Source organism: Saimiri boliviensis, chromosome 5, assembly GCF_048565385.1.
Source record: "Saimiri boliviensis isolate mSaiBol1 chromosome 5, mSaiBol1.pri, whole genome shotgun sequence".
NCBI lineage: Eukaryota > Metazoa > Chordata > Mammalia > Primates > Cebidae > Saimiri > Saimiri boliviensis.
The window spans coordinates 90,605,419-90,629,024 of NC_133453.1; the positions used below are offsets into that span (position 1 = coordinate 90,605,419).

General features: G+C 35.7%; 1 protein-coding gene across 12 annotated transcripts in view; it reads right to left on the reverse strand.

The window, feature by feature from the left end:
- The window catches only part of MBD5 (methyl-CpG binding domain protein 5), a 478,342-nt gene that overhangs the window by 20,469 nt on the left and 434,267 nt on the right, over positions 1-23,606 (reverse strand). For 9 of the 12 annotated variants that reach the window (XM_074399716.1, XM_074399715.1, XM_074399719.1 and 6 more), the window contains 3 exons: positions 15,739-16,764; positions 13,939-14,147; positions 9,283-10,491 (listed from right to left, as the gene is read on the reverse strand). In XM_074399716.1, the coding sequence (XP_074255817.1) occupies positions 9,283-10,491; positions 13,939-14,147; positions 15,739-16,764 (2,444 nt within the window). The remainder of the gene's footprint in view (positions 1-9,282; positions 10,492-13,938; positions 14,148-15,738; positions 16,765-23,606) is intronic. The other 3 variants (XM_074399722.1, XM_074399721.1, XM_010330331.3) reach the window with 1 other exon arrangement.

Below are 23,606 nucleotides of genomic sequence, written 5' to 3' on the forward strand. Positions count from 1 at the left end.
GCTTAAATAATTTTCCAGGAATTTTTTTCCCTGAACTAATACTCTACCACGGTTTCTTCATTTAAATCTGTCTCTAAGGCTGTAATAAACTTATAATAAACTGTATTATTTATAAAGAATTAAGTGGCCTCGAAAAAGAAAGCAAAGATAGTCTTTCTGAAACTAAACATAAATAAGATACATGCCACTGTGCATTTCTGGTATAACAAGATCATACATATTCAGAAGAAAGTTTAGTTTGTTTCAGGATTTTAGCATTTTACTGTATTGTGAAAAATATATGAAGAGTGTGTTTTCTGAGGAAATAATAATACATTTGAAAAATAGTCAAGAAACTTTAAAGATACCCACCAGAAATGGTATCAGATAATAACAAAATAAATTCAATTTCTAGTTAAATAGAAATCATATTTAATGAACTCTCCCCTGTAAACTATTTAGCTACCTTGTAAACTTAAAAAAAGTACTGGGAAATCAAATACATAAATGTAACTTTAAAAAGGTTAAACACACACAAATATTTTTATAAAACTTACACTAAAGGAGGAAGTAATCTAAGATAATACTTTCATCTATAATTATAGTCTTGTATTTTTGTACAATCACAAACCAGGAGTGTCATAAATTATTTTACTCTATCTTAGTGAGAAGGGGAGGGCTTTATAATTTATCTTTACTCATCTGTCCACAGAGTTTCATGCCGGTAACAATGATACTAACAGTACTGGCCATCATGGTGTAACTCCTTACTCATGCCATTTAAGAATCATAAAGTTACCTGGAATTTATATGTATTCACAGTTCACTAATTAATGTATAAATATACATGTTAAATGTTAAATATTTTTTCCTTCCTTCCCTCTTCCTTTCTTCCTTCCTTCTTACCTTCCATCCTTCCCTCCCTCCTTCCTTCCTTCCTTCCTTCCTTCTGTACTTCCTTCTTTCCCTTTTTCTTTCATTTCTTTCTTTCTCTCTCTCCTTTCTCTTTCCTTTCTTTCTCTTTTCTTTCTCTCTCTCTTTTTCTCTCATTCTTTCTTTTTATGTCTTTCTTCTTTTTCTTTCTTTCTTTCTCTCCCTCCCTGTCTCCCTCCCTCCCTCCCTTCCTTCAGTTCGTTCCAGGATCTTGCTCTGTTTGCCGGGCTGGAATGCAGTGCCACAATCTTGGCTCGCTGCAGCCTCAAACTTCTGGGCTCAAGTGATCCTCCCATCTTAGCATCCTGAGTAGCTGGGACCACAGGTGTGTGCCATAATGCTCAGCTACTTTTTAAAAAGTTTTTGTAGAAACAGGGGTCTCACTATGTTGCCCAAGCTGATCTCAAACTCCTGGGCTCAAGCAATCTGCTTGCCTTAGTCTCCAAAAGTGCTGGGATTAAAGGCATGAGCCATTATGCCCTACCAACACTTTTTGACTATTAAAAACTCTTCATTTAAATTTTTTAGTTATAATAACTCTTCTACATAAATAGTTTTATGGTTTGTTCAGTGTGGATAGATGATTAAGAGTGTTTTTTTTTTTTTTTTTTTTTTTTTTAACAAAGATGAATCTCTGATTGCTTATTTGCTTATTTTGTTGAGAAGGCCCATATTACACATTTGGTAATTTACTTAAGTTTTCGATTTGGTGTCAGCACAGTGGGACCTCATGTATCTCAGAAGAAACTTTAAATCTCACAAAAGAAGACATAAACCTTTCAGAGAGCCAAACCAACCTTTGAAAGAGAGGTATAGTACGTATTCGAAGAACCTGGATCAGTGATACTGGATCATTTTTAAATAGAGCCGGTTAACTGGAGATGATGTTAAATTTTTCCGCAGCCTTTAATCTTGATAACACCTCTTTTTGTGAATTCTTTTCTGTTCCTTATTGCTGAAGCAGAGCTGTGTGAACGTCAAAGAATAATGGAGCACTAGCCACATCACAGATCTCATAACAGAGATGACAGCTGACCTCAAGCTCCCCTTTTCATTCTTTACTTCCCCATTCCATTTCTACAAAGTCCTGTTGTTGGGGAATGGTATAATGTAAGGAGTACTAAACTTAGAATAGAAGACCAGGGTTGGAACTTGGCTTAACTACCTGTGATTTGTATTCTTAGGAATGCCACTTCTCCAAGCTTCAGTTCTCTCATCTGTAAAATGGGGATAATTCTGCACATCTTTATGGGCCATTGAAAGAATCTAAAAATATCACGAACCTGAAGGTGCTTTATCAACACCGAAGCAGTCCAAAGTGCCACTGGTAGTATGCAAAGTTATTTTAGGTAAAACATGGACAAACGTTTAAATATTCTTTTTTAGTTTTTTTAGAGAAAGGTCTCCACTCTGTCACTCAGGTGTACCTATATACATACACACACACACACACACATACATATATAGCACACTGTATATGTATATATATAGCTCACTGTAACCTTGAATTTTGTAACTCAAGTGATCCTCCTGCCTCAGTCTCTCAAGTAGGTAGAATTACAGACATGTACCACCATGCCTGGCATGCTTGGCATGCCCACTGCAGCTTTGATCTCACAGGCTCAAGTGATCACCCTACCTTAGCCTTCCAAGTAGCTGGGATCACAGGTGCCCACCACCATGCCCACTAATTTTTAACAATTTTTTGTAGAGATGGGGTTTCATTATATTGCCCAGGCTAGTCTTGAACTCCTGGCCTCAAGTGATCCTCTGACCCCAGGCTCCCAAAGCACTGAAATTACAGGTGTGAGCCACTATGCCCAGCCCCCTTTGCACATCTGAACAGTTGTATTAGTCATATAAATTTACCTTAGAAAAATACAAACATTATGATTTTATATATATGATATCCAGGAATAAAACTAAAGTTGTTTAAATTTAAAAAGTGGCTTGAATAGTGCCTAGTACATGTGTGCCTAATAAATATTTACTGAGTGAATAAATTAACTGATACATTTACATACAAAATTTAAGTAAATAATACATGTATTATGCAGCTTTAGCTGAAGTCTGGGAAATTCACATCTCTGAAGTAGTAAGCAAATATGAGGCATTTATTAGATTCATTATCAAACATTTATTAAATAGTAAATATTAAGAATAATACTTTTTTAAAAGAATAACATCTTCAAACTGAAAAAATTCCTGCTAACTTAAGTGCAATATTTCAATATTTTTTAAAGATTTGGAATTAATATTAAATGATAAATAATTTAGGGTAAAAAGTTGATTCACCTGTGACAGAAAGGATGAACCTAATTGTTTTCAAACAATAGTACAATAGTTCTCATGGCAGAGTACTAGTCATTCCTTTAAACAAATCCCATTTTTAAAATGAACTAACCAAACTCTCATGATCACAATTTAGTCAGTGGCATTATCTGAGGCCTTTTTTGGTGCTTCTTTCCTCTTCACTTTGGATAGCAGTGTTTTTAAGCAGTGGGGAACTACACTACAGGATGGGGGTAAATCTATTCTAAATGTGACAACGATTTGCACATCAATCCACAACATACAGCTAGAATTAAATGTTTTGGATAAAGTTGCAATTTCTAAGAAAACGATGTTGAAAAGTTAATGTAACAGAAGCATATAGTTGCCTCAGACCTGAGATTCTATTTCCTGCTTTCTATCTGAAATTGCATGAACAAGCTCATGTACTCTGTGTCGGGCTCAGTTACCAGTGCAAATGAAGATAGGCCTTTTATTCCTCTTTAATCTGGCTCAGGAAAAAAGCTCACAATATTTCAGAATTCACTATAGTAAAGTTTGCAATTGTTTTACTCAGCTTAGTCTTTTTCTTGATATTCACATTTGTGATCTTTGCTAGTTTTTCATTTTTATTATCTTTCAAATTCTGATCAGGAATTCACTTTGTTGGCCTGGATTTTATCTTTCTTATTACTTTTGAAAAACGATTTTGCTCCCTTTCAAGGAGATTCTGGTGCTGACAGGGCATTGATTGCCTCTGTTACACCACCAGCCAAAATGCAACCCCAATATTGCAGATGTTGTGGTACAGAGAAAAGGATTCATTTCCAACAGTGGTTAAGAAAATATATAAGGCAAAGTGAATACACAAAGAACACTCTCAACAGAGAATTATAGCACCAAAGAATACAAACAGCTAACACGGATAAACACAGAAAGAACGTTCTTCAAAGGAAAATGTCTGAACATCATAGGAGGGGGCACCTCCCAGAGTTAGTTCCCCGGGCTCCACTTTTTAAGTTACACACCCCCAGAATGCGAGGTAGGCTGTCTCCGGTTATGCTTCATGCTGTCAAAACACGTGTGTGTGAGATGCTGAACTGACATACGGAAAGCCTATTGCCCCCAAATAAATTTGGTTATAAGTTTTAATAAAGATGAGTTTTGTCAGTTTTGAATGACTATTCAGAGAGCTGTTTTTATCTCTACTTGCCAGAAATTATTGTCTGGAAAAAAGTCAAAGAGTAATTCTGAAGAAGGAACACCCTATCCGCTAATGCTTTGAAAAACATGTCTTCACTTAATCAGGGAGTGTAGAACAGAGATGTAGACCTTTTCTTGGTAAGCAGGTGTCTCTGGACCTGTCCAACAACAGTCATTTCTTTGAAAAGAAACATTTTGGTGCCAGTCCAGTAATAAATTCTTTCTTAAATTTGGCTTGGGTCAGAATACATATCAAATGTAAGAGCAATGATATATGAAGACCAATGAGAGGATGTTCAAAAAGTAAAAATAATCTATGCAGAAAAAAATATAAATTTTATTTTTTGATTATTACTGCTTGAGAGGCAACCCGTTTAGGCTAGTTAACATAAAATCAAAGATGACAGATGACAATTGTAAAATATATCTTAGAAAACAAGAGCATTTTCTCTATATTTAAATAGTTATTGAAAGAAGTACATAAAGATAACCATTTCCACCATAGTTGCATAGGCTTAAAAATATTTTCATATTAAGGCATAGAGGTGTAATATCAGAGGTAGCCATTTTTCTTCCCAATAATTCCCTAACATTATGCCAAGATCTGGAAGTGAATCTGTTTGGCTATGGCTATGTTCTGGAGCACAGCACTGAGGTCTTATTCTTGGTCACTGAGCCATGCAATAAAGGGTTCATGGTTCAGAGAGAAACTTGAACCAGTTATTTAGAACAAGTATAACTATCTCCCAGAATGCACTTTATTACAAACTGCTAACCAAGGGAAAAAACATATTAGGATAGAGATAGTACTTCCTGAGTGGTATAATACAAGACACATAATATCCTCCAATACTGTCACATAGCTTCAATCTTAGGAAAGTAATACATACAGGCAATTCGCCCAGGCAGGAGTACAGTGGTGTGATCTTGGCTCACTGCAACCTTTGCCTCCCTGGTACAAGCGATTATCTTGCCTCAGCCTCCCGAGTAGCTGGGACTACAGGCACGCCACCACGTTCAGCTAATTTTTTGTATTTTTAATAGAGATGGGGTTTCACCATGTTGGCCAGGATGGTCTTGATCTCCTGACCTCGTGATCCGCACGCCTCGGCCTCCCGAAGTGCTGGGATTATAGTCATGAGCCACTGCACCCCGCTCATAAAATGCTTTCAAGTAGAACTCCTTCTTGAAATTAACAACTAACGTTAACTTATAATTCAATGTCAATTTGTACACGTGCTGAAATTCATAAAGATAGTTATGAACTATTTCATTCATTGAATATAATCCTTAAAACCCTTAACTCTCAACCTGGTTAATAAATCCTTTATACGTGGACAATGCAGAGGTAAACAACTAAGGTCAAATTACCACAATTCCATAATGCTGGAATCTAAATTACTAAGACTGTCTAACATAAAGGGCAGAGAATGGAAGGTTAATATTTACTGAGCTTCTTTGATGTGCTAGATAATAATCTACAGTATTTCATTGAATTTCTAAGGCATCTTTTTGAATAGAAATTAATATTCTCACTTGAGAGGTGAGTAGCCTGCAGCTTCTAGGAGATTAATGACAGAGCTAAGATTAGGCTCACATCAGAGTGCCCAAACCCATGCCTCTTTCTGCTACATCTTGCTTTTTCTCTAGTTCTCTGTAGACTGTATTTATACAGTATTTGATGTCTAAAAACCATACCTTTTAGGAAATCATCTCAGAAACTACAGAACATGTCTAATGCATATCAGTAATCTGCTACATTTAATATCCTGCCAAAGACAAAAAAAGCTTTTCTAAGCTCATAAGCTGACCAAGTCATTTACCATTATGACCAACAGTGTCTGCTAAAATATTAACGTATTGACTATGGGGAGGTCTCAGCCCTTGGCAAATACCAGTGCTCTGATCACACAGCATTGACTTCCTTAGACCAGAGACCAACCACACAACCTGAAAATAGGAGAGGCACTCAGCTTGTTTTGAAACAGGAATCTTCTATCCTGTTAATGAATAATCTATACTTTCTAATTTGCCTGCTGCTATAAAGAATTTGGTGTGGCTTGCTGAGAACAAAGCCTGTAACTGAATATAATAAATGATAGGTTGTGGGGTAGAGTGGGGGGTAATAATCTATTCTAAAACTTGAGTTAACATAGATTTTTATTTGGTGGGATCTGAATCTTGGATTCTTTGGTGGACACAGAAATAGTATGAAAGCTAAGCTAAGGAAGTTTAAAATGATAATGTAAGAAAATTGTTTGGCAAATTTTTTCTTCATAGACACTACAAAGATAAACACTATGGAAAATGAGCCCACATTCTACATTAGCAAGGTGGAATTAGAAAAGTTTTACGATAATAAACAAATTTAACACTAGTCTCTGTCTTTCTGCTCTGGACTTTATAAAAACATCAGGCATTGCCATAGTATACAGAAGGTAACCTAAGGCAATGCTTACCTTTCTAGAAGCAAAAGTTTAGTAATTAATGCATAAAGCTTTATCTAACATTCTTGGACATTAAGGAGTTCTACATAAATAAAATTACATCAAAACTGGTTCACTTGAATAAGAATACAAATTTTAAAAAGTGTCCTACTGGATATCTTTCTGAAATACATCATCTGTTGTCTTACACAGGTATTGAACATAGTTTAATTTTTTTCTTCACAAACTAGGGTGATCAATATATCAGACACTTGGCTTGAAGTCAGACAGATCTGTGTTTGAAATTTTACCTTTTCTGGTGTTAACAAAATGAGAACTTTGACTCATGGAGCATCACGAAATAACGTATTAGGATGTCTTTTGTTTTATGAACTACAGAGGAAACAAGAATGTTTTTGAAGTAGTACTTAGATTATTTATGTGCAAAAATGTGGTAGGTCCTGAAAAGATCAGAGGTTTTTAAAAATGTTGAGCCCTTAGAGCTTATAAGGCTGTTATAGCTTGCTTTTAAAATGATAGATAAATGTTCATGTATTATCATGAATATTCTATTGCATGTTTTCAGTTTTTACCTCTAAATGTGTGCTTCAAATTAAATTTTCTGAATTACTAAAAATACTTTTAGTGTATAGTATATCTTGATATAAAAGTTTTTACTTGAAAATGCAAAATTACAAGGTCAGCCAGTGAGAGGAGGAATATATGAATTTATAGCAACAATTTTATGTTTCCTATTATGATTCATCTATTGCCAAAATTAAGAAAAATCTGGATTAAAAAATATTATTATTTTGTAGTGGAATGAATACTACATACTACTTTGCTTATTTAAATGAAGAAAAATAAATGTTTCTTGGACTCTTATTAGATTTTTTTTTTTTAAAGTACATCTCCCCTAACATCAGTGAATCCCTCAGTCTCAGGAGTTTTCGAACAGAGATTAATCAGAAGATCTATTCTAGACTATTATTCAATGCAAAATGTGTTAAAAGTATGTGCCTTTATTCTCCTAAGGGCATAAAAAGATATTTAGACAAGGCATTTAGGACAGGAAGAATGTTTCCAGGGAAGGAAGGCCATAATCTTTTTTTTAGTTAAGCTTTTGGTAAAATGGCACATAAAAAAGACTTAGTTCGTTTGCACAGAGATTGTAAAACAGTTCAATGTCTACATTTTGTATTTGTAGAACTTCCATTTATATCATAAAAGCCCAATTTTTCTGTTTCTAATTATTTCTTGAATAAACTGTCAAAAACATTTAGGTTTATCAACCTAAAGAATGTTTGATCTCAGAGAGCATAGAGAATAAAATATTTTGTGAATAGGGGTATGGAATTCATTTTCTTATCAAATGTACAAACATTATGCCCAGAGTGTATCCTGACAAGTATATATTAGGCATTATAAGCAAGGTTTTAGGACCCTCTAGTCATTTGGAGAAAGACAATCCTTTTATTGTGCTGGCAAAATGCTTTTGGTTTCCTGTCATTAAACCTAAGTGCCAGTGAAAGTTTGAGCAGAGATTGCTTTATACAATACACTCTTTACGAGAATAATATTTACCTGTAAGAGTAATTTTTATTACCTAAGAAGATGAAAAATTATGTTTCTTCATCATATGGGGGAATGTGCATAATTATCTCCTCCTGGTCAGATATAAATTTTCTATCTACTTTAAACACTCTGCATATTTCTTGCCTGGTAAGCCAATTCCACCATTTTTGTAAGAGGAAGGGGGGGAAAAAAAAACCCAGAAGACCCCTACTAATTTCTTTTGAATTGAACGGTAGTTTCATGGAGAAGTTTTCATTTAATTTATATGATCTAATTGTGTTAAGTAGAACCAGACTATGGGGTTAAACATTTCCATATGTTTTAAAGGCCCAGAACTTTTCCTGAAAGGAGACATCATTCTGAACTCAGACTTTACCTGCTGCTTCCAGAAACAGCTGCAACTCCACCCAGATTGTACCCCCTTCCCAGCTCTGTGTGCCACACGTAAGCACATGGAGGAGATGCCATCCCCTGGTGCACCCGTTGCCTGGGAGGGCCTTACCCCTGCCATACTTCTGGACCTCCAAATGCTACCAGATTTTTCCGCCAGTCACTGACACTTGCCTTCCTCCTCTGTGTATGAAATGAAGAAGTAGGTAAATGTAGAGAGGGAAGGCAGAGTTGACCAAATTCTGGAAATCTGGTTCCTGGCTTACAGCCACCCTGAGCCCTAGTGTGATCTATAAATGCTTTACAACTCACCCCTTGTTGATATGACATTTTGGTGACTATAACCATCCCCTCTTCATTTTATGCTCCAGAAGCTTGTGAGACCTCAATGAGTCATGAAGAATCCTAATTTCAAATCCAAAGAATCCAAAGTGATGATAACAAAAACCAATAATTGATATCTGAACAAAGGTTAGTATTTGACAATGGATAAAGATTGGTATACCTTCCCTTCCTCGGGGCTTTGTTGACATGAATTGTGAACGTCGTCTTCTCTTACTAATTTTCCAGGCCAGGAAGTCAGTCCTTTGATTTGGCCCCAGACCAAGTCGCCAACATTGAACGTCCTTGGTCTATAATGTATCAATTCATTTGAAGAGGGGGAGTCTGGATTCCTTAGGTCATCTTCACTACTAATGCTTTTAGCATCTGAAGGGCTAGGCACACACCCGTTAATGCTTTTGGCATTAAAGTCTCCATTGTAATGGATGTAGTCTTTGACCAGAGAACTTTCCAAACTATTTGAGGAACTTGGAGACTGCTCCTCTAGGGCCAGGTCTTGCTTTGCAGTGCTTAGCAGCTCTCCAAATCCCCGACTCTGTCGAGGTCTATTCCCATTAATATGTGCACATCTTTCCACAGTGTTCTCTAGTCTCTCTTTAAAACTCATCATAGTTCTTTTGTAGTTATTATACCTGAAATTTTCTTCCAGAATTTTATCCCCTGGACAGTTTCTTGGTGGTAACAGTATTGGGTGCTGCTCCCCAGGCAGAAATGGCAGTGTAGAGACATTGTTGGACCTTTCATGACAAGGACTGCTGTGGATATGGCCTGGATGATCTAAAAATTCCTCGTACTTCCACCTGTTTCGCTCCCCTCTGGGGCTTTGCTCCCCGTCCCACTGTTTTTTGGATGTGTGGCAACTTGCTGACTTGAAATATTCAAACCCATCTCCTTCGTTCGCATTTTTCCCATGGTCTAGATTCTTGGGCAGCCGAGCCCCTCTTGAATTCCTCAGCCTACCATCATGATCAACACCTCCCATGTTCCGTCCATGAATGACCGCACTGACAGCACTGGAGAGATTTAACGGGTCACCAATTGAGGCAGTGAAGGCACTCATGGCACTCAGAGCTGGAATGGGGCTGATCTGAGTTGTACTGTTGACTGCAGTGGTGATGACAACCTGCATTCCTTTGCTGGCTGCATCGACAACTGCTTTGTAAATGGCATCCACGGAAGCATCACCTGGGCCACCCACAACAAGGCCATCCTTCACCTGTTGACCAAGAGATGGGTCAATCCTTGGTTGCAACTCACAAGGTGTATCTTGAAAAGGTGGAAGTGTAGTGTTTGGATTCTCAGGAAGTGCTGTGAGCCCAGGCTGACTGCTTATTCTTTTGTTTAGGAGAGCTGCATCTTCCTGCATTCTCACCTTGAAGAAATAGACAGGAAGCAGTGAGAGAAAGAGAAATAATTTTGAAGGCCTCAAAGAGAAAGACTACAATTTTAAGATTTACCAAAAGACAACCAAATATAACAAGGAAGGAAATATAAAGAACAAGACTCAAGAAATGAAATAAAAAATCACTTCGTGTAGGAAAGCATATGTCATCTGCATGCCATTTCTTTGGTTAAAATTATTCAATGGATTTTAAAAATTTTCATTGCAAAACATTCTCTAGAAAAATTAAACTTGAGGTGGTTGGATACAAAATGGACGCAGGGTGGGATGACTCCATTGATTTTGTGGTCTTTGCAATTACAGGTCTTTGGAATTTAAAATGCAAAAAGAGAGTCAAGTCATAGGTAATCAAATCGGCAAAGGAAAAAGATTTTGAAAATGATTTCTAACTTACTGTTTCCACTTAACTAAGTGGAATATAAAATAAAATAAAATAAAACAAAACATATAAACTCCCTTCTTAACAATAACATGACACTAGTTTTCAGATAGTACTAATACCTGCTCCTCAATCTTTTCAGGCCGCATCCCCATGCTGTCAATAGTGGCAATGGCTGTCTGCACAGGTGATTCTATTAGAAAGTGGTTAAGGGAGAGCATACTTACCAGGGGAGCATATCAGAATTTCAGTATAGGAAGGATGAGGGCAGTTTGAAAAAGTGCCCAAGGTTATTCTAATTTTACCACCCACCCCCCAACCTCCACACCATCTAAGAATGACTGCTCTAGACCCTCGATACTTTGGACTTTCAGGTTTTTTCCCCCAATGATCTCTCCCTTTCTTTACATCCTTCCCTACTAATCCAGAACCTGTGATCTGTCGGCACATCTACCTCTCTCTTGCTATTATCACCCTGTCTATACCTACCAGGCAAAATCCCAATCTTGGATCAATTCAACTGCCCACCCTATCTCCATCTACAGTGAGGATGCTGAGTATTTGTCTACAGGAATCTGTGGCTTCCAACCTCAGCTGAGGGCTTATTGCTGCCCATCAATCCTAGATCTTCTGGTTAATTATCACTTATTTCCCACAACTATTCAAATCTTCATCCACTTCTTCACCATCTCCCACACTATTCTTAGGTGACCTTACATAACAGAGAAAATAAAGCCCATCAGGCAAGAATTCTCATTTCTTATACTCTGATACTCCCTGCCCCCCGGGCAGCAGACTTCTCTGGAATTATACCTGTCCTAAATTCTGTCCTGCTTCCTGTAAGAGGGGTCCCTTCTGATTTCTGAGGGTGTACCCTTATGTTCTGAATCCCAAGCCCCCTCCTCAAGGATCCTGTATTATTTATTATCCCTTCCCTTCTTTTTGTTCAATCTTTTATACTTTTCTGGTCTTCCTATAGCACATGATATGTTCATGGCTTACATATTTTAAAGTCTGCATTCATCCTGTCCCCAAACCCCTGCTCGGGGCACTGCCCTATTTCTCTTATGTTCTTCAAAGTTGTTTTATCCAAAAGTAAATTTTGTTGTGTGTATTTGAGGTTAAAACCATGATGTCATGGAAAACATACATAGATGGTAAATTGGTTACTATGGTGAAACAAATTAGCCTACCATCTCATGCAGTAGTGTGTGTGCATGTGTGTGTGTGTGTGTGTGTGAAGAACAGCTAAAATCTACTTCTTTAATCTATAATCTTTAATTCCTAACACCCCATTCACTGTTCCTCCATATTGCCATCTGGCTCCTGCTCCCACCACTCCAGCAAAACTGCATTCCACTAAGTCACTGATGATGTCCTAATTGCTAAATCTAATGGATTCTCTTCAGGCTTTATTTTATCTTTTTTTTTTTTAGTGACAAGGAATGAGTGCTTCCTATTCCTTTCTAAACTATTTTACTATGCAAGATACACACACACACACACACGTATAATCATTGTCAAAAAAGATACAAGTTTTCTTCATTACTTCTCACCCAAACTCACAGTTTCTCACCCTACTGCAGTCCTATTTCCTTTCTTAGAACTAGCCACCACTGAAGCGCATCCTTCTTACTTTCCTTCCTTTTTCCCCTCCTTTTTTCTTTCAACCTAAATGGGATGGTACTAGATTCTGAATCCCACGCCCCCTCCTCAAGGATCCTGCCTTATTTATTATCCCTTGAACATAAAGATGTTCTACTTTTCTGGGTCTTTCCTTTAACCTATGATTATGTTCGTGGTTTCCAGATTGAAAAGTACTGTTCTACAATACTACAGAATTGGAGTCTTGCAGTCTTACAGATCTTCCGTGTCGGATTATATAAGTCTACTTAATTTTCTAAACCACTAGGTAGATGGATATACTGTACCATAATATATTTATTTCCCTACTGATAGAGACTTCAGTGGTTCATAATTTTTGACACCACATTGCATTGAACATTTTGATATGTGCTTGTTAGTTCACATTTGAAGATTTCTCTAAAATGAGATATTAATATATAAAAGCTGAATTTTTGGTTAAAAGAGATTTAAAAATCTGATATGCTATCAAATTACCCTCCAAAGGACTGTATCAGCATATAATGAGACCAACAGTAATCTGGGAGAATCTATTTTTCTGCACCCTTGTCAGCAATGGATATCATCAATCTGATGGACACATTAGTGTGATAATTTATTTAGCTCTGATTGTTATTTTCATGTTTATTAATACTTTATCTTTCAATTTCTGTAAGTTGTCTATTCATATCTATTGCCATTTTTTATAATCATTATCTTTTTTCTTCCTAATCTGTACAAGTTTTTTTTACATAATAGGTGTTAATTATTTAGTGTGTATTAGGAAAATATTTTCTGCCAGGTTGTCACTTGATTTTAGCTTTGTTTAGAATATCCTTGATTATACAGAGATTTTAAATTTTTATGTATTCAAATATGTTACTTTTCCTTTTGACTGTCTTGGTTTTCTGTCATGCTGAAAGAGCCTTCTTTACCCCAAGATTATTTTTAAAAAATCCATATTTTCTTCCTCTGTGGATTTAGTGTTACTCTTTCCATCTATCACCTTGATCTAGCAGGAATTTATTCACTTCGTGGAACTAAAGAAAGATCATGTGGCTGAAGCCAGGGAAAGAGTGGTGAGAGCTGAGGCTGAAGAGGGAGGACAGGTGGGCATGCGAAGGAGGTGAGTCTTAGTCACGAGAGCAATGAGAAATGACAAAGGGTTTATGAGAGTCGCACGATCAGTTTTTACTAACAGCTCCAAAAGAACTGCTGAGATGCTTCAGACAAAATAAAAAAAAGAAAACCTTCACACAAAAGACTGGAATGTTTAACAATACTCATGACTGAGAAATAATAGTAGTTAGAGGAAAGGGCACATAACCTACTTTTCTCGTCCCTTCCCCAACATGAAGTGTTTAAACAAACCCAGACATTCTTTTCTTCGAAAGTGATGCAGGGGAGGAGAGTACCTGAAAGTTCTGAAACAGACAAGCCATGGGGTTATTGTTAGCTGGGCAAGGAATTGTGGACTGTCCTTGGAACGCCTGGAGATTCTGGTACCCCTGGAGAAGTTGCTGCTGTTGCTGATTTGGAGGAAACATCTGATTGTTGTTTAACAGCGACTGTAGATGAGTCAGTTGATGGTTATTCAAAGTATTGTTTATTGATGACATATCACCTATAGTTTGAAAAACATAAAATATAAGTAAATGTGATTCTTCAGAGATTCTATGCCTCTCTTTGTACCTGAGAATTCCTGAAACAAAAACTAAGTGCTATGCTTACTTGGGTAATGCTTTTCTTTCTTTCTTCTGAAAGTCTTACTGAGTGGTAAGGAAAGAGTAGCTTTATTATTTAGTTTTATCTTGCATAATTAGTTTTTTAATTTTATATCCTGGAACGACTACTTAGTCTTTGCTCTATTCATTAAGCAGTCCTTAAATATTGAGCATCTGTGTCATATGATCCCTTGATCCATTTTTAGATTTTAGATCTATTTTAGAGCACTTAAAATTAAAGGTTGAAATTAGTCCTACAATGTTTTAGCAATTGTATCTGACCACGTAATTAAAATGAGTGAGCCTGATCAGGCCTCGTTTACAAAATTTAGCTCTCAAACCATAATTATATACCCCATCAAATCATTGATTTGGCTTAGAAATGTGCATTTTGTTTTGCAGTAGAATGTTGGTCACCTGAAATTAAAATTGGAAAGAAAACTAACAGTAGGAAAGAATTCATTGTCATAATCATTTAAAATAAATATTATATAATCAGTAAGATTAATAACTAAATTTATATTCAAAATTTGAAATTCTTTTGAAGTTACTCTGACATCTTCTTGAGGACAATGTCATAGAAGTTGTCCTGTAATTTGAAATATGTAAATCTGTAATGCTTTGTAGGTTACTTAACTACAAAGATTTCAATGCCAAATAGAACTAATTATGCTATATTATAAAGGTATCCATAAAATCAAAAAACATAAATAATAAATTATTTTTACACATTGAAGATGCCATTGACATCATCATGCAATGTCAGGTGTTTCCAGACGTTATGGACACCATCCCTACGCTTTATGTTATAATTACCTACATCCATCAGTTAAATATACTTGGCATTATTTTCTAACTATTTTGTGATAGGATAATACAGATGAAACACTTTGTTTTTAAGCCACAAAGGCCAAAAAATAATACTGACTGAGGAAATCTAGTAGAAGCTAGAGGGGCTGCCTGTTCCCTTGAACTTGGGCAAACTTTAGCTTTGCATGCTTTTACATCTTGCTTCCTGTTTTGCTAGACAAGTGTTTAGTTTTTATTTATTTAGGGTTCACCTGGAAAACACTTTCTCAATCCGTTTCCATCCACAGTGCAGCTGCTCATACTAACCCTGTGATGCCACACCAACTAAAATTCAAATAAAAGTTACTTTAAAGATGTACCTGTGCTTTATTATTTGAAAAATAAGACTCTACTTGGTTTAAGAGTTGATGGGCAGGTTAGGTTTAAGTGGCATCAGAATTAGAAGAGAAAGCAGATTAAAATGATATTTAGTATTGCTAGAATAGGGGAAAAGGAAAAAGTCACTCATGTTTGTATAACTATGGTGTGTGTGGGTGTTGTTATATTTAGTTCCTTAAGCAAGCTGTGACATAACAAAAACATTTTTAAAAATAGTGTGACAAAATGGAGTTTTTAAAAAGGAGAAAATAGAATTAGAAAAACGTTTCTTTTGTAAAAAATTTGTGAAAAAATTTAACTTACCAAGTAGACCTGTCCCCAGTAGAGGGTTAAGTAGCTGTGGCACCACAGAGTTACTGTTGAGTTTAGCTGGACCAGGTGTATTCCCAGCATTATTAGATATATTCAGCAATGTTTCTGCCATTGACACCACTGCTGTCCCACCAAGTGTTGAGACAGTCAGTGCTGCCACTGCTGATGATGTAGTGGTTGTGGTAGTGGTTGCCTGGGAGGAGGTTGCTATGGAAACCTCTGGATGATTAGCGGTGTTGGCCGATGCCGAGTTCAGGACACCTCCCAACAGCTGGGGATTCAAGGTCATTAATCCTGAGGCCCCAGTGACAGCTGGGAGGAACAGGGGGTTAAAAGTAGTGTCACTGCCTACAAAGCTTGGTAAAGGGTTCCCCAGGGGGCTGGTTAAAAGGGTCTCAGCTCGGCTGTTGTCTGACTGATTGCTTGGCAAATGGTCTGGTGGGGCTGTCATCTGTGTTAATGAGGGTAAAGGGGTATTTTGCTGTTGCAAAAGATCTGAGATGGTCAGATTGAAAGATGGCAGGGGAAGCATGGCAGCTGCTTGGGCTTGGTTCTGAAGCAGGGCTGCTAAGAGCTGAAAGTGAACAGGCTGCAATACCTGCCCATCCATGTCACTGGAGAGAAAAGCTAAAGCAGCGTTTACATTCGGGTTGAGAAAACCTAAAGGGTGGAGGTTGATCTCAGACTTGCCTTCTCCTGCTGAAGGCTGGAGGATATTTAATAGATTCTGGTTTAGGAGATGCTGTTGATTCACTGGCAAAGAGATAGGTAGAGAACTGAGGAGGCTGGGGTTCAAGGGGTGTGGAAGATGGTTGTTTGAAGTGCTGTTGGATGGAAAATGAAGTGCGTGCTCCTGGCCAACAAAAGGAAAATCACTCCCAATGGGCAGCTGACTCTGCAGTGGGTTTCCAGCTGCGGTGGTGACTATGACGCCATCTTGAAGAACAGATGTTGTTTTTGTGATGGCAGGGTGGTTGGTGCCCGCTATGGCTATGGAGGATGATGGTCCTGAACCGCCTAAAATGACAAAAAACAAAAACAAAAACCAGTTATTAAGCATGGATATTACATGAGACTAGGCATAAAAATGCATTAACATAAATTTCAACTAATTTGTTACATGGCACCTTCATTGATTCCAACTAGATTAAATGTAATCAGATCAACTGACATTTGCTATTGGAACTTAAGTTTAGAATGTATACTTTTGGAAATAAATATATTTAAGACATTTTATTAAGAAATAGCTGGTAGGTTGCAGCAGCAGGAGAGGTGAGGGGCTAAAAAAAGGAAATACGTATTGCTGACTATTAAATAGCTATCCTAGAATAGGATAGAACACTATCAAAGAATCAGTGTTCTTCATTCAATTGGGTAGATAAAAGTAACAGTTTTATGAAAAAAAGTTATTTTCATTAAAAACGTTGTCTTTATTTATAAAACTACTACTTCCTTTTAGTGAAAAGAAACCCACAAAAGTAGAATGCACATAAAAATGTAAAACAGAAAATAAAAAGTACCTGTGAAGATAACTATTAATATTTTAGTTTTTAGCTTTCTGGGCGTTTTCTACCTGCATGTGTATACATATACAGGCATGCACATATGTACATATATGTATGCAATATATGCATGCTACACATATTTAAAAAAAATAGAATCATGCTATAATGTTACGTTGTAGCTTTTTAAAGTTATCAATGTATTGCGATTATCATTTTATGTTAACATATATGGCTACAGAACCATTAGTATCATGTATTGATATACTGTACTTTAATCAATCTACAGACATGAATTTTTAAAATTATTTCCAGTCTCTTACTATTGTAAGCAAAACTATGACACATATTCTTATTAATATTTCTTTGCCAGTTTGCCTAATTATTTTCTATGGATAAATTTTTAAAAGTGAAATTCCAGGGACTAAAGGGTTTACATATTTTAGAAGCTTTGCATACATATTGTCAAACTACCTTCCTGTGAAGTTAATCAATACACACTCAATTTATGTTCCTGTAAGCAGTGGATGACAGTGCTCATTTCTCTCACCAACACTCTATTTATCATTATTTTGGACAATGAATAAAGTAGTAATTAAGAATCTTTACCATTCCGATTGCATAAGACACTTTGTACTTAAGAATTCTTAAATTAGACCATTCTTAAATACTATTCTTATTCTTAAAAGTCTTAGACTAAAGATAAAAATTCTGGGAATTTAATATTGTAAAAGATAAAATTTCACTTATAACTGTTTTTGTGATAATCAACCCAAGCTGCACAACAGAATTATCTGGATAAATTAAAAACAAAACAACAAAACAAAACAAAACAAAACCAAAAACCAATACCTGGGCCCTAACCCAGACCCTTTGAAAACTCATCTCTCGGGGTGCAGCCTGGGCAGTAGTATTCTTTGAAATCACCCCTGGTGATCCAGATGCACAAGGGGTGAGGTAGATAGGGTGAAAACCACATCTATTGAAAAGGAACCTATAATCACTTTTTTGTAAATGGTCTTTCCCCATCGTAAATGCATTGTTTCATGTAACACATGCATTTGACAAATATTTTATTATTTTAAGAATATACAGTTAATTTTATTTAAAAATACTAAACACATATAAGGCATAATGAAAAACACCAGTGTCACCAAAAAATCTAAAATAACCAAAACATTTTGGGCTATACCATCCTAAAAACCTTTACATTTATCATGTTACCATTAAGGCTTCATCCAAATATGCAGAAATGTTTCCATAGTTGTAACAGTAGTACGAATATAATTCTATATTCTTCTGTTTTCACCTAATAGAATAACACAAGAATTTTTCCTTTCTTATAAACAGACTTTGTATTTATAGTTTTAACCGTGTAGTGTATTATATTTACTATATTTATTGAATTACTCTGATAAAGTCTGGCACTCATATTTTAACTTTTCATCATTATAGATAATACAGGGGTAAATGTCTTTCTACATGTGATACTTTGATATTTTTGAACTTTTTCCTTAGAAAAAATTTCATAATTGACATGATCATTTTGAGAATCAAAAAAAAAAAAAGGCAAGCAAAAGTTCTGTAATCTGTAAAAGTCTATGAAAATAAAAGGAGCTATCATCATTACTGACATTAGTGGTCACAGTAGTGGTGCTGTGGTAACAGTAGCAAGTACAAACCCGCACATCCAACACACACTTTACAAATATCCCTATAGAAAGGACTGGTCATTTTTCCCATCATGGTCTGTTTTTTTTTTTTTTTTAAGTTTTCAGTGTTTCATTTAAAAAATGAGATTTTAAAACCCCTCGTTGAAAATACATAAATATTTATGAAATATTACGAAATAATGACTATGTTCACCAAGAGTAGTGTAAGAAAACATACCAAATGCTGAAGTAGTCACATAGTATACAATTCTTTAAGTACTAATTCAGATTTGTTACAAAATAATCAAAACCTTAAACATTTAATTGCTTCTTAAATCTTGCTGATATTTCCATAGATGCTATGCATTATTTCCATTTGAACACCATCTTTCTAAAACTTTTTTTCCCCCACAACATAATGGAAGCGCTGTGGTTTGTACTCTTAAAATTTTTTAAAAAAATTTTTATTAAACCTTTACAAACATCATTAAGAGTTTTATTAAAAAGTCTTATTTACTGGTAATCACTACTTTTGGCACTGTGGCAATTTTTCCAATCTGCTAAATAATAATGACATATTTAGATGTAGAGATCACAGTTTCTCTAACCAAACATAGAACACATTTTCAAAATGCTCTAGAGTGTACATGGCAAGGCTTTGTAGATGAAGGTTTTCCTTAGAGATTATTTTCATTTTTTATCTTTATTTTGCAACAGAGAAGTATCCACATCACAATTCAAGGAAGCAACCATTTTGGGATAACCTAAAAGCTCTCTATCTAAATATTCTTGAAGAATTAGAAGGAACAAAGTATAGATACTCTGGGTGTATTTGTGTCTTACCAACAAGAAAGTGGTGAATAACACAAGCTTCTTAAATTTAGTATGAAGATGAAGGTGTAGTTTTTAAAATTTTTCTTTCATTTTCAACAAATCAATTCAACAAACAGGTGTACTCTGTTGGACAACAGAATATAAATGACTATGAGAAAAAAAAAAAAAAAAAAAAACCAAACAACCCTGCTCTTTCCTGAAGGAACTAATAGTTTAGGCAAAGAAATAAACATAGAAATCTCCCTGTCTTTTCCTTCTCTCAAATATATATTTATTCAGAGTTTATTATGAACTAGAAAAATGTAAAGCTCTTTTCTTATATTGCTAGTATAACTATAATGCAATATGCTAAGAGATATAACAGGTACAAAACAAAGAGACCATTATAAAACTGAACATGTCAGGGAAAACTAGTCCAGTGGTATAACACTGATCTGCAATTTCAGAGATGAAAACAAAATTAAAAGGGCCTCTATGCAGAAGCAAGATAATTAAAAAAAAAAGAAAAGAAAACAAAGACAAGGTGATAATAAAGTAGATGGAAGATAATGAAGAGTCCTGTGTTTCTTCAAAACAAACTAATATGATTGAAAATATGGTGAGGTTTCCCCATGCTTCCAGCTCCTCCTCTCCATGGTTAAACCTGCTGCCTTACATAAGCAGTGAAGAAATTTGAAATCATCTTTCTAAACCATTAAATACAAAAATAATTTATTTATCTCTGTATTTCCAAGACCTAACACAGTCTTTGACACATGGTTGGCATTCAAAAAATATTTGTTGGTTGAATGAATCTATTAAAAGACTGTAAAATCATAAAACTTGCACTCAACTTTTAGAAGTAGGTAGTTTGATGCTATGTGTGGGTATGCTTGTGGGCAAAAGGTAAGAGTACCACCTGTTTGTGGAGAAAGTGAAAATGAACTCTCCAGTTTATTAGTCCAATGCCAGGTATTAAGGGACATTGGAAAAGAGATGGCTTCAAGATGACAAATCACCTTAAAAGACTTCCAGATATTTCAAGAAGTTGAAATAACCCCACAGAGAGAGAGGTCTATCCCAAACTACTCTGAGTTATTAAAGTTACTGATTCATGCTGTCATTCAAAGAGGACCCTGAATTTGTATGAAATTTTATAGTCGGAGAGAAATTTGGAAAAGGCTTATTTCTGAACTACTTAATCTTTAATAGGTACTCTCTCTGGTGAACGTATTTCATAGTTCTGCACAAAAACCCTATGGTCTGTTGAACTGTGGGGAAAAATGTTTTGTTAAAGCTGTTTGTTTTGTTTTCGCAGCCAAGGTATTTTGTGCTTAATCGAACAAAAAGGACAGTCTCTGAGAGTTTTAAAAAGCAAATTATTCATTACATATTTAGCAGTTAAATAACCAAAAGGCGGCTGGGAGCCTGGAACAAGTTAGTAAGTTGGAGAAGTCCTTTACTTGGAAAAAATGATTATTTCACACCAGCCAGCAGCACCATGAACTGGCATAATTCCTTTTTCTCATTGTCTCTGTTGCTTTTCCAGAGTAGGAGAGAAGACTGGAAAGCCACCCAAACAAACTTTGGTGTGAAATCTTATGCTTAGACACCAGAGATTAAGACAGTCTAGTCCAATGAGGAAATGACAGAGGTAGCCTGCTCAGTAGGACAGATTTCTGCATGTAAACAGTGCTCTGTACACACTTATAATTCATGATATATATATATATATGCATATGTGTGTGTACACAGATATAGCATGCCCACATTTTAAAAGTTATTTTCCTAACATTAATTTAATCCTTGACATGTTTCATCTCATTTTTAAAACTACTTTTCAAAACAAAGTTAATATCTATCTCTTTTGATTCATTTCTCTTTTTCCTGGTCATTGTTTGTATTGTGCTAAACTCTTACATGGCTGTCTCTTAAATATTAATAACATTATTACACGTCTTGGTGTGTGTACAAGATAGGGCATAAAACTCACATCAAGGAGAACAATGAAGTGTTTTTTAAATGTCATTATACCAGTTAGTTTAGCTCTAATTTTGAATAAATATTACTTTATGCTAAGAAACTTTCTCTAAGTTAATATGCCCGAATACTGATTTTTTATCCATAAAATTCAAGAACCTAAGAAATAAGTCATACAGAATGTGTACGCCTTCACCATCTGACCTTTATCATTTGCTTTGGTGAGTGTACCTGCATTGCAAAGAGGGACAATGGTAATCCTTAATAAAAATGGATGCTTCTAAAGATAAGAGAAAATATCATGGCTTAGTGAGTCTAATAAATATGATTCACTTTTCAATCCCATTGAAATAGTGAAATTTCTCCTGTATTTAAAGGCCTCCTTTTTAATGATAACAATAATAATAAATTGAAAGATAACTTTTATGAGATACTAGATCTTTCAACAAGACCATTTTCTTAAGCTTTAGTTAAGAGGGAATGGTCATATGTATTTACAAAAACATATCCAATCTTGACCTTTGTGCTCTGGATTCTGACATAAATAGTTAACATTCTTCTATCAGCAATAGAAAGAAAACCCTGCTACTTTGTTCTATTTAAGGGAGGGAGGAAGAGGCCTCAAACCAAAGGACTTAGGAGAAGGTAGAAAAGATGGGGAAGGGAGCTATGGCGGTATCTGAGGAAATGCTCTCCACACTCAACAGGGCCAAGCTGCTGGGGAGGAGAAAAGAGCAGCAGAAGGGATGCAGCTTGAATCTTGGAATATGATGTCTATGTAGTTATGACTATCGAGGGGATCAGTCTTTTCAGTCCTGTGGTGGTGACAGAGTCAGAAAGAGTCCCCACCCCCTGTAATCATGTTTCATTTCCTTTCTTAACACATGTAATTACTCTGAAAACTGTTAAAATTAACTTTAAAATGCTTGGGATTTTTCCATTTACTCAAGTAACAATTTTTTTCTAATTAAACCCAAATGCCTCTTTTATCACATTTTTCTTAATATTTATGAGAAAACAAATGTTGAGGAGTATAAGTCTCTTGCTGGTAGGATTTCCATTCTCTGAATATGCACTACCATACCTAATAGTTAAAATGCTTCATCAATATTCCAGTTGGAAGTCTTATCTCATTTTGTTGTATGAGCAGAGCATGCTGAGTTTCTAGATTATGAACATGCCTAGCTTTGTATGCTTCTACAGTACCGTTTTATTTGCAGTGCTAAAGCAGTGCCTAACACACCCTAGCCGCTCAATAAATATTCGCTGAATTACATATGAATATTCTAAAACAGTATTGAGATCTATTAATGGCTGCAGAATCAATTTATTATGCTCCAACTGGTATATTTCTGATAAATGAAATAGAAAAGAAAATATAAAGAACATTGCACAGCTAGGGTAGCATTTTGTGGAAGCTCTTTCTGTTAGCTTACATACATGAGTGCTGAGTCATGATCTGTTTTGTCAGTGATTAAATTTTCAATGGGTCAAAACCGTTATTAAAAAATATCAAATAGAATAAGATAAAATGGAATGGGGTAAAAAAATCAGAAGTTATTACAAGTGATAAGTATTTGTTTCATGAAACTTTTTGTTAGACATTATAAATGTATGCCTAATGGACTCTAATGCAAGTTAATTTCCGATTGGGGGAAGAATTTTAAAAAGTTGTAAAATACTGCTTTAGGGTCAGGTCTCTGAGTTGCTCAGCTCTGTAGACGATGGTCTATGGAGTTGTGCTCCAGGGAACATATTTACCAGACTACAGTGAGAAAGGGGTCCCTGTGGAGTTATGCAGCACAGGAGCCCTGCTCTAGTATTATCTGTGATGAATACTCTCTCTTATACCTGTGCCCATGGGTCTTGGATAGATACTCCGGACTTCCCTGGACTAGCTCGAACCCCAGGA